Below are 15,368 nucleotides of genomic sequence, written 5' to 3'. Positions count from 1 at the left end.
AGTTTACTGCCTTCCTATCCTCCCTTAATCTCACCCATGTAAATTCCCCATCCCATAGTCACGGCCAATTGCTTGACTTTGTCATCTTGTGTGGGCCGCGCTACCCCACAGTATCAATCACAGGTAATGACACTTTCTTGAATTGCTCTCCACCCACATCCCAGTTCCCCCTCTAAACTATACTTCCTCTGAATCCACCCCAGGGGAAAATAAAACCTCCCCCAATTTACTTAGTGCTGCACTCTCAAACTCCCAACTGTCTGGCCTTTGGCCCTCCATTCACTACTACATTTCTGCAGCCCCATTAAAACCATTATTCACTCTCATTCTGACCATTCCCCTGGTATGGCCCTCAAATTCACTCACTTAAGTCCAAGGGACACAGAACGGAATGGATATGGCTGGTTTAGCTGGGTCTGGTTGGATCACAAAGCACTTATTGGGTCCTGCTAAACTCACATGCTAAACTGCTCAGTATTTCAGCATCATATTGGAATGCAAAGTTAAACCCCAGCTTCTTTTCTCTAACAGCAAGCCATCCTCTTAAACCAGCCTTTCCATGTTTCCTCCATCCTCGCTTCCAAGGACAAGTGCAAGGAGCTCATGGAGATTGAGACCAGTTGATCAGCTGCCTCTGTCACTTCCCTCCCTTTGCTTGGCCTACCGGGTCAAACTTTGTCTAAGGTTCCCCTCTGCCCTAGCCCTGAACTTGTCTCTCCTTTCTCCTTCATGCCCTCTCAGAGTTCATTTTGTCCATGAGACTCCCCTCCTGCTCTGCCAATTCTAGTTCCACTGAACTACTGACCACCGAATGTCCCTTCCTGGTTCCCATGTTAGCCAACGTTGTTAACAGTTCTCTATCCTCAGGTTCTGTCCCTTTCTCCTTCAAATCTGTCATCATCTCCATCCTCACTTCCCTCTCCAAAGTCCTTGAAGGTGTTTTTGCCTCCCAAATCTGTACCCATCTTTCCCGGAACTCCATGTTTGAATGCCTCCAATTGGGTTTCCTCCCCTGCCACAGTACTGAAATAGCTCTTGTACGAACATACGAATTAGGAGCAGGAGTGGGTCATTCGGCCCCTCAAGCTTGCTTTGTCATTCAATAAGATCATGGCTAATCTGATTTCTCCACATTCCCACCTAATCCCATAATCTTTCACCCCCATAGTTAACAAGAATCTACCTATTTCTGCCTTAAAAAAAATTCAAAGACTCTGCTTTCACTGCTTTTTGAGGAAGAGTTCCAAAGACTCATGACCCTCTGGAAAAAAATTGTCCTCATTTCTGTCTTAAATGGGTGACCCCTTATTTTTAAGCAGTGACCCACCTGGTTCTACATTTTCCCACAAGAGGAAACACCCTCTCCACATCCACCATGTCTAGACCCCTCAGGATCTTATACGTTTCAATAAAGTCACCTCTTACTCTTCCAAACTCCAGCAGATACAAGCCTAGCCTGTCCAACCTTTCCTCATTCCAGGTATTAGTCTAGTAAACCTTCTCTGAACTGCTTCAAGTGCATTTACATCTTTCCTTTAATATGGAGACCAATACTGTACACAGTATTCCAGATGTGGTCTCACCAATGCCCTGTATGACTGAAGCATAACCTCCCTATTTTTGTATTCAATTCCCCTCAATAAATGATAACATTCTATTAGTCTTCTTTATTACTTGCTGTACCTGCATACAAGCCTTTTGCGATTCATGCACTAGGACACCCAGATCCCTCTGCATCTCAGCTCTGCAATCTCACACCATTTAGATGATATGCTTTTTTATTCTTCCTGCCAAAATGGACAATTTCATATTTTTCCACATTATAGTCCATTTGCCAGATCTTTGCCCACTCACTTAACCTATAATATATATCCATTTGTAATCTCTTTATGTCTTCTTTATGAAGCCACAAATTACATTCTATTTGAATGTGACTAAGGCAAACTATTCCTCCTTGTCATTCTCAACTTATCTGCAGCCTTTGACAGGTTTGATCACACCATCCTCCTCCAATGCCTCTTCACTGGTATCAAAATGGATGGGACTGTACCCATCTGGTTCCATTCTTATCTATCCAATCATAGCCAGAGAATCAATTGACTTTCTTCACATTCCCACACTTTTGGGGTTTCAAAACAACCTACCCTTGGCCCACTCCTATTTCTCATCAACATGCTGTCCCTTGGCAACATCATCCAGAAGCCCAGCATTAGTACTGTCCTAACTCACAGCAAATGCCATTGATCCCCTGTGTTCATTGACCCACACAAGTTCCCAGTCAAACAAACAATGTCTTGATTTTAAAATTTTCATACTTGCTTTCAAGTTCCTCCATGGCCTACCCCTCTCTATCTCTGTAATTTCCTTCAGCCCCACAACCCTCAGACATTTGCACTCCTCTAATTTCGGCCTCTTGGGCATCCCAATTTTAATCGGTCTACCAAAGGTGTCTATGCCTTCAGGTGCCTAGGCCCAGCATGTGCACTGACCACACCTAGCTTCACCTCACCACCAACTCTCTTGACTCCTCCACTGCCTCTAAATTGTCAGACTGCTTATCCAACATACAGTACCGGAAGACCAGAAGTTTGTTCCATTTAATGCTGGGAAGACCAAAGCTATTGTCTTTGCTCCCTTGCCACCCATTCCATCCCTCTCCCTGGCAATTGCCTGAGGTTGAAGCAGACTGATTGCAACCTCTGTGTCATATTTGACTCCAAGATGAACTTCCAACCATATATCTGCATCATCCCTAAGACCACTTAATTTCACCTTTGTAACATCATCCCTCTCTGGTTCTGTCTCGGCTCATCTGCCGCTGAAACCCTCATTCATGTCTTTGACCTCTGTAAATGGAGGTCATCCAAAACTCTGCTGCGCATGTCCTAACTCTTAGCAAATGCCATTGATCCCCTGTGCTCATTGTCCCACACAAGTTCCCAGTCAAACAATATCTTGATTTTAAAATATTCATCCTTGCTTTCAAGTTCCTCCATGGCCGCCCCCTTTCTATCTCTGTAATTTCCTTCAGCCCCACAGCCCTCAGACATTTGCACTCCTCTAATTTCAGCCTCTTGGGCATTCCAATTTTAAATTGCTCTACCAAAGGTGGCTACGCCTTCAGTTGCCTAGGCCCTAGACTCTAGAACTCCCTCCCTATATCTCTCTTGCCTCGCCTTCCTCCTTTAAAACACTCCTGGGTGGAGGATACATGGGGCAGGGTGCGGGGGGGGAGGAAGAGAATGGAAGGGCATGTGGAGTATGAAGGGGCATGAAGGGAGCACAGTGTGGTTTGGGTGATATGAGGGGCATGGGAGTGGGGTGAAGTTTAGGAAGCATGAGAACTGTATTGGGAGCTGGGCTGCTGATCCCGAGAACTGAGCGGTGCCTTCTAGTCAGCTTGACTCCAGACTCTCAAACCTCCCACCCATGTCTCTTAAAGACTAAAATATGGCGGGAATAGGGTTTGGAGGTGTGTTCAGGTTTTGGAAGCTGCAAAATAGCCCCAACTCATGTTTCCATAGCCCAAGACAAAAATCCAGGCCCATTTTTTAGCTTTTATTTAAGTACAGCCAGCACTCTATTTAACTGCAGAATGTGTTAAGTTATCTGTTTTTCTTGATATTCTGTATCCAAAATCCCTTATGCTTACCTTAATGTGCAGAACAAGGTATGAAAATCACTGCAACCTGTGATGAAGTCGGAGGGTTTAGAAGGTGGAGCAGTGCAGGGTGTAGCTAGGAACATACATAAAAATATAACACAATTAACAAATCTGCCTGTAGGCTAATCAAATGAAGACTTAACGCCATAGAATCAGTGGTAAATTTGCTAATACTGCTTACTAATCACCATCTTTAGCATCCTCTCCTATAACAAACAGACATATTTGTCCCAAATTTCATGCAGTGTTAGTCTGTGGCAGCATCACTTACCTGTGAGTGGCATCATCAAGTAATTCAGGACACTGTCAAAATGAAATTCCCCATCTTAGCTGTAATGCTGAAACTCAGCTGCTATTTTACACTTCAAACAACCCCCACAGTAAACATGAAATACTGTGGTTGCTATTGATGCCTGTACTGTCTTTCTCATCAGACAGGACCCTCTTCCTCCCTCTGATAAAAGCATAATATGTTAAAAGATCAGTCTCAAGTTACAACATTCTTGAATTTTGAGGATGCAACAATCATAGCCTTCACTCTACTGAATACAATGACTGTTCCTTAAATATTAAAGAATGTTTATCTTGCACTACTAGAAAACCACAGTGGAATACAAGGTCAGTTTTGAGATTGGCAAATTGCTTTATACTGACAAAATTTGGATGAGAAAGGACCAACACTTATGTTTTTTTTAAGCCTTTTTATTTGTTCTTAATCTAGATTATTTCACATCTCATTTTACAAGTCCCAGTGCTCCCTTACTTGGAAAGGGCCTATGCCAAAACTTAAAGTCTTGGTAAGATTGCAATGTTTCTCTTGCCATTCCTGCAGTTACCTCTGGTGCCCCCATGGATGTTTCTCATTTCTCATGTACATGCTGCCCTTAGTGACATCATCCGAAAGCACAGCATTAGTTTTCATAAGTACACTGGCAACACTCAGCTGTATCTCACCACCATGTCTCTCGGCTCCTCCACCTTCATTAAAATATCAGTTTGCTTATCTGAAATCTTCTACTGGCTGAGCAGAAGTAAATGACTAAGTAATTAGCCATAGTCCAAAAAGGACCATAGGCATCTCTGAAACATCCTCCAATTAAATATTGGGAAGAATAAACCCATTGGCCGGGATTTTCCAGCTCCTTCGCGGATGAGGCAGTGCCCAAGCCAGAAGTCCAATGACTTGCATTGGGACCGGAAGATCCCGGCGGCGGGTGGGTGCGGAAAATCCCACCCATTGTTTTTGGTCCCCACACCAAATTCCACTGACTCCATTCCATTCCCTGGAAACAGTCTGAGATTAAGCTAGTCCATTCGCAACCTTGGTGTCACATTTCATTCCGAGGTGAGCTTCAGTTCTCATATTTGTGCCGGTCGCTAAGACCGCCCATTTCCATCTCCATAATATTGCTCAGCTTTGCCCTTGTCTCAGCTCATTTGATGTTGAAACCCTCACTCATGCCTTCGTTACATCTAGACTCAACTATTCCAATGCACTCCTGGTTGGTCCCCTTCATAAACTTGAGGTCATCCAAAACTCTGCTGCCTGTGTCTTCCGCAGCAAGTCCTGTTCCCCTATCACACTGTGCTCACTGACATACTCTTGGCTCCCTCATCCTTGTTTTCAGATCTCTCCATGGCCTCACCCCTCTCTATCTCAGTCATCTCGACCAGCCCCACGACCTTCTCAGATATCTGTGCCCTTCTAATTCTGGTGTCTTATGCATCATTGCTGCATCACTGGTGGCTGTGCCTACAATCGCCTAGGCCCCATGTTCTGGAACACAGTCCTTACACCCTCACCCTCTCTACCTTGCTTTCCTCCTTTAAGATACACATTAAAACCTATGTGGCTCAGTGTCATACTTTATTTTATAATGCTCCTGTGAAGTGCTTGGTACATTTAATTTTGTTGTTGTGATTCCAGAAGATGTGCAAAATAATAAAAATACCAGGCATAATTTGGTTGTTTAAGGTTCGTGGATTTATATGAGGATGTAACTAGCAGAGTTGATGTGGGGGAGCCAGTGGATGTGGTTTATTTGGACTTTCAGAAGGCTTTCGACAAAGTCCCACATAAGAGATTAGCGTGTAAAATTAAAGCGCATGGGATTGGAGGTAGTGTACTAAGATGGATAAAAAACTGGTTGGCAGATAGGAAACAAAGAGTAGGAATAAACGGGTCTTTTTCTGAATGGCAGGCAGTGAGGAGAGTGAGAAATTTCTTCACCCAGAGAGTCTGTGGAATTCACTACCACAGAAAGTAGTTGAGGCCAAAACATTGTATGTTTTCAAGGAGGAGTTAGATATAGCTCTTGGGGCAAAAGGGATCAAAGGATATGGGGAGAAAGTGGGAACAGGCTATTGAGTTGGATGATCAGCCATGATCTTGATGAATGGCGAAGCAGGCTTGAAGGGCCGAATGGCCTACTTCTGCTCCTATTTTCTATGTTTCTATATTATGCCTCCACAGGACCTCATTCCAGTTACTGGAAATGGCAAGATATCACAACAAACATCATTTTAGCCTTTGCAAATAACTTTTTTTTAAACTTCTGTGAGAGTCTTCCCTAATCCATGCCATCTTTTGGAAGCTTCAAATCGGTTTTCCTGATAGGAGTTTCAAATTGAATGATTCCATTTCATAAGCTCTTTTGAAGCCAGTGATATAACATTTTGCCTTTTTCTCCATCATTGTAGATGGAGCAGCTTCTTCCAGATGATTTCAAATTGATTCTTGAATTCAAAGAGAATAGCTTCTTATAATATCCCAGGCAAAATCACTATAGAAAAATCTAGATCCAATATCTATGAATTCTCTCTACTGACATCTGAAATTTGGTGAAAAACATGGCAAATGCAGTGAGAATCATCCAAATCGTGCCTTGTTTCAGTCTCGTTTTTAAAATCAGGGTGGAAGTCCTCCTTTGTGCTCTTTATATCTATCTCAGTGGACAATGTGCATTAGCAATGCAAATTAGTACTTATAAATTTCCCAAGATTGGTTGCAGTTTTTTTTTCCCCAGAGAACAATATCATGTCAGGCCCTAGACTAAGAGACATATGAAGTAAATTGCTTACCAATGTGATACAGTATTGGTTGCTACTGGTATTGTCCACTTAATATATTTTACAATGTTCACAAGTTATTATATAAACTATTTTTATTAAGTCTGGTTGGAAAGGATGTTCTTCCCGCTGTTAGCTCATTGGTTGATAAATCCGAAGTCAGAACATTAAGACCTGTTGGTAATAATGACACCTTAAAACATACCCAAATTAACTGAAACACTTTACTTGTGGTGCTGCAGCAGCCCACGAAGACAAAAAGTTTTGGATATTCTTGGATTAGGGAATCTATATTAAAATGATGTGCATACTTTATTTGATATATTAGTTTGACACTGCATTGGACAAAAATCTAGTCTTACCTGGTGTGATGATGCATTGCACATCATTGAAGATTTCTTTCAGGAAGTGCATAGCTCGCGATCGCTGACGATTAGCCTGTGCAGAAGCGCAAGAAGAAGTAGTTGGCATTTTAAAAGCCTGTCTTTTACATAAGGGGAAGATACACATCAGAAAGTTGCAGAGCAAGATAAATGAAATAGGTTGGGTATGATGTAAACAGAACACTCCTTGTTATCCTTTCACCAAATCTCAAATCCACCCTGAAAAGCAAAGAGGTGATCATATTGAAACATATAGGCCCGAATTTCACGTTTCGCATGTGTGCAAAGTCAGCGGGCCCAGAAGCAGATGTAGAATCCACCCCCAGGTGAGATAGTGTTCTCAATGCTATTTCATACTGGGTGCCCAATTAAGGCCCGTCTGTAAGAAACATGTCTTCCAGTTACAAAAACAGAATTACCTGGAAAAACTCAGCAGGTCTGGCAGCATCGGCGGAGAAGAAAAGAGTTGACGTTTCGAGTCCTCATGACCCTTCGGCAGAACTGAGTAAAGTTAGGAGAGGGGTGAAATATAAGCTGGTTTAAGGTTCACCCCTCTCCTAACTTTACTCAGTTCTGCCGAAGGGTCATGAGGACTCGAAACGTCAACTCTTTTCTTCTCTGCCGATGCTGCCAGACCTGCTGAGTTTTTCCAGGTAATTCTGTTTTTGTTTTGGATTTCCAGCATCCGCAGTAGTTTTTTGTTTTTATGTCTTCCAGTTAGCCTGACAGTGCAGACAGGGATGGGAACAAGTTGGGCGCCGGGTCCAATGCTATCCCCCACGACTTTGGTAACTTCAATTAAACTTCCAGTGGAAAAGCAGATAGATCTACAACATGGAAACGAATTTGGTGTTAATACTGTGGCTTTTCGGCTATGAACTAACTGATCCTGACTAAATCCTTCACTGACTCAATATATTTGTACATAGTAGCTCTGAAATATGCCTTGAAGATCTACAGGTCATGCCCAGCTACTTCCCCTGATCCATCTAAGCTTTGTGGCAGCAGCGAGGAAGCTGTGGGTGGGAGGTAGAGGGAAAGAGTTGCAGAGGATGTTCCGTTCATCTACTTACATCAGTGAAGAAAGAAAAATAATGAATAAGCATTTCTCCAGCACCTCTCATGACTTCAGGATGTCCCAGAGTGCCTCACTGCTTTCTGAAGCGTGGTCACTGCTATAATGTGGAGAATGTTTAAAAATAACGGGTCACCCATTTAAAACAGAGATGAGGTGAATTTTTTTCTCTCAAGAGATCCTTAAAAGGCAGTGGAAGCAGAGTCTTTGAATATTTTTAAGGCAGAGGTGGATAGGTTCTTGGGGAAAAATCCCAAAATTGGGGGGTGGGGGGGGTAGGGGAGTGCAGGAGCGGGCACAGGCAGGCGCGCCGCCAGTCGGTGCCCCAGTTTAGGGGCGTGCCGCCATTTTAAGTGGGCGGGCCAATTAAAGCCCACCCAGCATGACGTCTGCCAGGAAGCACTGAGCGCTCCCCATGTGGATGGGAGAGGATTCCCTTAGCCGGGAGTGTGCTCTTTCGTGCGCAGCACACTGATCTCCCTGAGGCTAAGTGCTGCCTCAGGAAGATTGGCTCAGAATTAAAACCTTTAAGGTAAATGTTTAAAAAATTTCCCTGACATATCCCCTCATGTGACGCTGGCCGGGATTTTCCCCTTGGCGATTTGGGGGCGGGTCCTGCTCGCCATGGGGAAAACGACGCGGAATGATGTCGGGAGGAACCCCCAACGTCATCCCGGTTCCTTTAAATATTCATGAAGGCGGGCAGACAGCGAAATCAGCTGTCTGCCCGCCGATCTGTCCCTGGCCGATTAAAGCCATTGACCGGCTAATTAACCTTATTAAACACCCTGCCTGGCCAACCTTAAGGCTGGTGGGCAGGCCAGGAGCCCCAGCGGGTTGCAGATTATTAACGAAACTTCATCTACTGGCGGGATGAAGTTTCATGTCCGTTTTTAAAAAATTTAATAAATTTTATGTGTTTATTATTAACATGTCCCATCTCGTATGACATTGTCACATGAGGGGGACATGTTAATAATTTTAATATTTATCTATTTTTAGAGTTTACTTACCTCTCACGAATCTCCCTGAGACAGGACTTTGCCTCAGGGAGCAGTGCGCTCTATCGTGTGCATGCGCGAAAGAGTGCACTTTGACAGATGGGGATTCCCTCCACCCCCTGCACAGGAAGTGCATAGCGCCTCCTGTCGGGAAGGCCACTGGGCAGGCCTTAGTTGGCCCGCCCACTCAAAATGGTGGCGGGCCCCATTTCGGCAGCGGGGTTCGGCTGCCCATCGAGGTAAGAATTCTGCCCACTGTCACATGAGTTGGGACATGTCCATCACTTTAACTCAAATCTTTATGAAATATTTAAAAACCCTCATGAAACCTCACCCTGCCCGTGGATGAGGTTTCATGCTTTTTCTTAAGCCCGCCAGGGCTCCTGGCCTGCCCGCCAACCCTAAGGTTGGACGGGCAGCCCTGTCAATTACCTAAGTTGTTTTATTAATGGCCTCAATAGGCCGTTGACAGGTCGGCGGGCACACAGCTGACTCAGCTGCGCCCCCGCTGACCTGAAAATGGAAATGATGCAGGGTGACGTCGGGAGTTACGCCCGACATCATCCCGCATCGGCGAGCGGGCCCCACCCCCACTCGCCGACCTAAAGATCCTGCCCTTGGTAAGCAAGGGGGTGATAGGTTATCGGGGGTGGGTGGGATGCAGATTTGAGGTTACTATCAGATCAGCCATGATCTTATTAAATGGTTGAGCAGGCCAAATGGCCTACTCCTGCTCCTTGTTCTTATATTAGGTTCGTGTGTAATGTGCAGCCAGCCAATTTGCGCACATCAAGCTCCCACAGACAGCAATGTTGGATCTTTCACATCCATCAGAGAGGGTAAATGTGGTTGCAGATTAACATCTCACCTGAACACTGTCACCACAGACAGTGCAGCATTCTCTCAGGATTGCGCTGGACTGTAAGCCCACGTGCTCAACTCTCTGGATTGGGACTTGAACCCATAACCTACCAAACTCCAGAGAGCAGAATGCTCCAACATGGTAGACACCCATGCTATCAAGGGTGCACCTGGTCTACCTGCTATTGCAGCAGCTCTCGACTGCCTGGCTGAGGTGACACAGCTAGAGCTAATTTGGGGGTGAAATGAGGGAAGGGGTACTGAGGTCTACAACTGAAATGTGTTTGTTCCCTTTTGTAGGGAATCCTTTTTTAAAAACGTTTTTAATTATGTAGAGATATGGTCATATTCCATATCTACTCCTGGGTCAATTGGGACACCTCTGATGACAAACCTGCAGTGTCTGTATGCTGCGTCATAATGAAGGCCTGGATTATAGGGAGCCTGACATTCAGAGAGCCCCTACTCTCAGCTCAACACCTCCCCCCCCAGCTATATAATTACAGTGACAATATGCCAAATGGCCATGGGTTTTCAAGGCCGATATCTTTTGTAAATGTCAATGTTCCCATGGTTTGTACAGATTGATCTACATTGTTAGAACTTTGGCACAAATTTATAGGTGAACCAGCTTGGAAAGCTCAGGCAATCAAAAGGAAATTCTGGCAAAACTCAGGAACGTGACAGCTGTAAAATCACAAGTAAAATGAAAGTACTTGTGCTCCAGGGGTCTTTTATCCCACCCTTGGATGATAAAAACGTGCTACCCGCCTGCCCATTTTGCCTGTGTGTCGAGCGCAAAATTGCATGGGCAAGGTAAAATCTCGGTCAATAGGCTTTTTAATGGCCTTAACTGGCTCTTTAATTGTCAGCGGGCACAGTTCTGACTCCTGCACGCGCCCACTGACCTCAATATTGCAATGATGTTGGGACGCAGGCCCGATGTCATTTCGAGCAATTGGACATGCGTTTGGGTTGGGTGGAATGTAAAATTCAGGCTGAAAGACCCTGAGGCGACTTGATAGGGCGGATACTAGGAGGATGTTTCCCTTTGTGGGGAGACTAGAACGAGGGGACACAGTTAAGTATAAGAGGTCTACTGCTTTAAGATGGAGAGGAGGAAAAAGTTTTTTTTCTCTCAGAGGATTATTAGTGTGTGGAATTCTCTTCCCCAGAAAGCAGTGGAGGCTGGGTCATTGAATATTTTCAAGGCAGAGTTAGATAGATTTTTGACAGACAAGAGAGTCAAGGGTTACGGACGGGTAAGTGGTGTTGAGACCACAACTCGTCCAGCCATGATCTTATTGAAGCTTGAAGGGCTGAATGGCCTACACCTGCTCCTAAGTCCTATGTTTCTATGTTCTCTGCTTCTTATTTGATCCGATGTAGGATTAGGTGCTCTACTACTTCCATACACATCATTTTCTGGTGTTATAGCCGCTCTCTTTGCTGCAAATGTACCTCTCTCAGTCAAACGACCAGCAATAACAGTATATTCACAACTACCTACTTAATGGAAAGTAAGAAAGAATTATATCTGTAAATGGTGACATACCTGTATGTAATCAAATGCTGTGAGCTTAGAAGCAAGAGCTAAAGTTGCTTGAGTATCTAGATTCTGTAAAAGAAAATATATTATTGATAATATAGTTTAATAAAAAGGTTATTTGCTTCACAGTGAGCTCCAAGAACTCATACAATGTTGGTGTTCTAATATATAGTGACAATGTCTAAATTTGTACATGCAACTTCCAATGTGACAAGTATCAAAGCTGCCAGGAAGAAACACAAACTCTCGGGCAGAGAGTGAAGTTTTAAAAAAATAAAGTTATTATCTGTCATTTTGCCTGTCAGCTATCCTATTTTGAACAGTTTTTTTTAAATTCTGCGGTTTTGTGACCAGTAGAAACATTTTTAAAGGCAACCAGATCTTCATAACCGCATGTTGCCAAACACATAAAAGGAATTCTCTGCCCTGCTTCAGGGCTAGCAAGTGTTAGGCAGTTAATTCTATTGTACAAGACAGACTGTCAAGAGGTATTATAAAAAAAATTTATAACTGGAACTTCCAATCCATTTTTTGAAATTCAGGATGAGCATCAAAACATAGGAAGTCCCCCTTATTGTTTAAATCGCCAAATCATACTACAACCACACCCCCCCACCTCAACTTCTCTTCCCCCCCCCCCCCCAAAACCACCTTAAACCAGCTTATATTTCACCCCTCTCCTAACTATACTCAGTTCTGTTGAAGGGTCGTGAGGACTCAAAACGTCGACTCTTTTCTTCTCCACCAATGCTGCCAGACCTGCTGAGTTTTTCCAGGTAATTCTGTTTTTGTTTTGGATTTCCAGCATCCGCAGTAGTTTTTTGTTTTTATCTCTGTGTTTAATTGACTGCCACTTCTCTTCAAGAAATGCCTTCCTTGAAGAAGTATTGCTCTGTTCTCCGACAGGATTTCCGCCTGTCTCTTCTGCCTTGTTCACCTTCATTGCTTTCCATTTCTCTCCTGGTGTTTGACAGGGTGTTTACTAAAACCCGCTTTCACAGCCATATTTCCTTTCTCAGTGACTGTCTCCGTCTCCGACTCACCACACGTGGATTTCAACTGAAATTCCATCCCTCTTGTTTCGAACCCACCCACGATTACAGGTATCTCCGGGACATAAAACGTTTCTCGGACTGCTGTTCCCGTCGCATTCTGAGATCCACACTCAGTGCCATGCGCCGCCAATTGAACACACTCGACCTCTCCCTCCAGCAGCACCGCCGCACCCTTTTTCAAAGCTGCGCGTGCCCCCAGTTTCATTTTATTCTTCGCCTCATCTGACTTTTTCTCTTTCTCTCAAGTGCTAAGGAACGCAAGCTCCAACAACTCATCGACACCAACACCCATCTGGGCCCCTCCACCCCTGCTTGTCCCTCCGTCCCCACCCCATCTTCCAATCCAAGCCCCAGCCGCGTATTCACTATACCCCCTGACCTTCCCCTCTCCGATGCTGAACGTTCAGTGCTCAGCAAAGGACTTAGTTTCATACCCTTACGCCCTCATCTCAATGAATTTCGGGCTCGGCACGATGCTGAACTCTTCTTCCGCCGTCTTCGTCTCCGTGCTCACTTCTTTGGGCAGGAGTCATCTCCCTGTTCAACGGATCCTTTTACCCACCTCCAATATTCTCCCTCCACCTGGACCCCTCCCTCTGGATTCTTACCTTCTCTTGATCTTTTCATTGAGAACCGTCGGCGTGACATTAGCCGTCTCAATTTCTCTGCTCCTCTCACCCATTCTAATCTGTCTCTCTCTGAACTTACTGCACTCCGTTCTCTCAGGTCCAACCCCAACATTGTCATCAAACCCGCTGACAAGGGTGGTGCTGTTGTTGTCTGGCGCACTGACCTCTACCTCGCGGAGGCTGAGTGTCAACTCGCAGACACTTCCTCCTACCTCTCCCTGGACCATGACCCCACCACTGAACATCAAGCCATTGTTTCCAGGACTGTCACTGACCTCATCTCCTCTGGAGATCTTCCTCCCACAGCTTCCAACCTGATAGCCGCCCAACCTCGGACGGCCCGCTTATACCTCCTACCCAAAATCCACAAACAGAACTGTCCCGGCAGACTGATCGTGTCAGCCTGTTCCTGCCCCACAGAACTCATTTCTCGTTATCTTGACTCCCTTCTCTCTCCCCTTGTCCAGTCCCTTCCCACCTACATCCGTGATTCCTCTGACACCTTACGTCACATCAACAATTTCCAGTTCCCTGGCCCCAACCGCTTCCTCTTCACCATGGACGTCCAATCCCTCTACACCTCCATCCCCCACCAGGATGGTCTGAGGGCCCTTAGCTTCTTCCTTGAACAGAGGCCCGAACAATCCCCATCCACCACTACTCTCCTCCGTCTGGCTGAACTTGTTCTCACACTGAACAATTTCTCCTTTAACTCCTCTCACTTCCTCCAAATAAAAGGTGTGGCTATGGGTACCCACATGGGCCCCAGCTATGCCTGTCTCTTTATGGGGTATGTGGAACATTCCTTGTTCCAGTCCTACTCCGGTCCCCTCCCACAACTCTTTCTCTGGTACATCGATGATTACTTCGGTGCTGCTTCATGTTCTCGTCGGGACCTGGAAAAATTTATTAATTTTGCTTCCAATCTCCACCCCTCCATCATTTTCACATGGTCCATCTCTGACACTTCCCTTCCCTTCCTTGACCTCTCTGTCTCAATTTCTGATGATAGACTGTCCACCAATATCCATTACAAGCCTACCGACTCCCACAGCTACCTCGACTACAGCTCCTCACACCCCGCTTCCTGTAAGGACTCCATCCCATTCTCTCAGTTCCTTCGCCTCCGTCGCATCTGTTCTGATGATGCTGCCTTCAAAAACAGTTCCTCTGACATGTCCTCCTTCTTCCTTAACCGAGGTTTTCCACCCACGGTCGTTGACAGGGCCCTCAACCGTGACGGCCCATCTCCCGCGCATCCGCCCTCACGCCTTCTCCTCCCTCCCAGAAACATGATAGGGTCCCCCTTGTCCTCACTTATCACCCCACCAGCCTCCGCATTCAAAGGATCATCCTCCGCCATTTTCGCCAACTCCAGCATGATGCCACCACCAAACACATCTTCCCTTCACCCCCCCCGGCGGCATTCCGTAGGGATTGTTCCCTCCGGGACACCCTGGTCCACTCTTCCATCACCCCCTACTCCTCAACCCCCACCTATGGCACCTCCCCATGCCCACGCAGAAGATGCAACACCTGCCCCTTCACTTCCTCTCTCCTCACCATCCAAGGGCCCAAACACTCCTTTCAAGTGAAGCAGCATTTCACTTGCATTTTCCCTAACTTAGTCTACTGCATTCGTTGCTCCCAATGCGGTCTTCTCTACATTGGAGAGACCAAACGTAAACTGGGCGACCGCTTTGCAGAACACCTGCGGTCTGTCCGCAAGAAATATCCAAACCTCCCTGTTGCTTGCCATTTTAACACTCCACCCTGCTCTCTTGCCCACATGTCTGTCCTTGGCTTGCTGCATTGTTCCAGTGAAGCCCAACGCAAACTGGAGGAACAGCACCTCATCTTCCGACTAGGCACTTTACAGCCTTCCGGGCTCAATACTGAATTCAACAACTTTAGATCTTAAACTCCCTCCCCCCATCCCCACCCCGTTTCTTCCCCCTCCCTTTTGTTTTTTTCAATAATTTATATAGATTTTTCTTTTCCCACCTATTTACATTATTTTAAAATCTACAACTAATACCTTGTCAGTCTTTCCACCCCACCCCCACTAGAGCTGTACCTTGA

General features: G+C 45.4%; 1 protein-coding gene across 1 annotated transcript in view; it reads right to left on the bottom strand.

The window, feature by feature from the left end:
- LOC144691652 (uncharacterized) overlaps window positions 1-15,368 on the bottom strand; it is a 75,027-nt gene that overhangs the window by 3,861 nt on the left and 55,798 nt on the right. Inside the window, exons 16-18 of the mRNA XM_078559956.1 lie at window positions 11,609-11,671; window positions 7,096-7,171; window positions 3,653-3,737 (exon numbers count right to left, since the gene is read on the bottom strand). Coding sequence (XP_078416082.1) covers window positions 3,653-3,737; window positions 7,096-7,171; window positions 11,609-11,671 — 224 coding nt within the window. The remainder of the gene's footprint in view (window positions 1-3,652; window positions 3,738-7,095; window positions 7,172-11,608; window positions 11,672-15,368) is intronic.

This window comes from Cetorhinus maximus, chromosome 16, assembly GCF_964194155.1.
Source record: "Cetorhinus maximus chromosome 16, sCetMax3.hap1.1, whole genome shotgun sequence".
NCBI classification, from domain to species: Eukaryota; Metazoa; Chordata; class Chondrichthyes; order Lamniformes; family Cetorhinidae; genus Cetorhinus; species Cetorhinus maximus.
The sequence above is the reverse complement of the archived record's forward strand: the minus strand, read 5'-3'. Positions and strand labels throughout refer to the sequence as shown.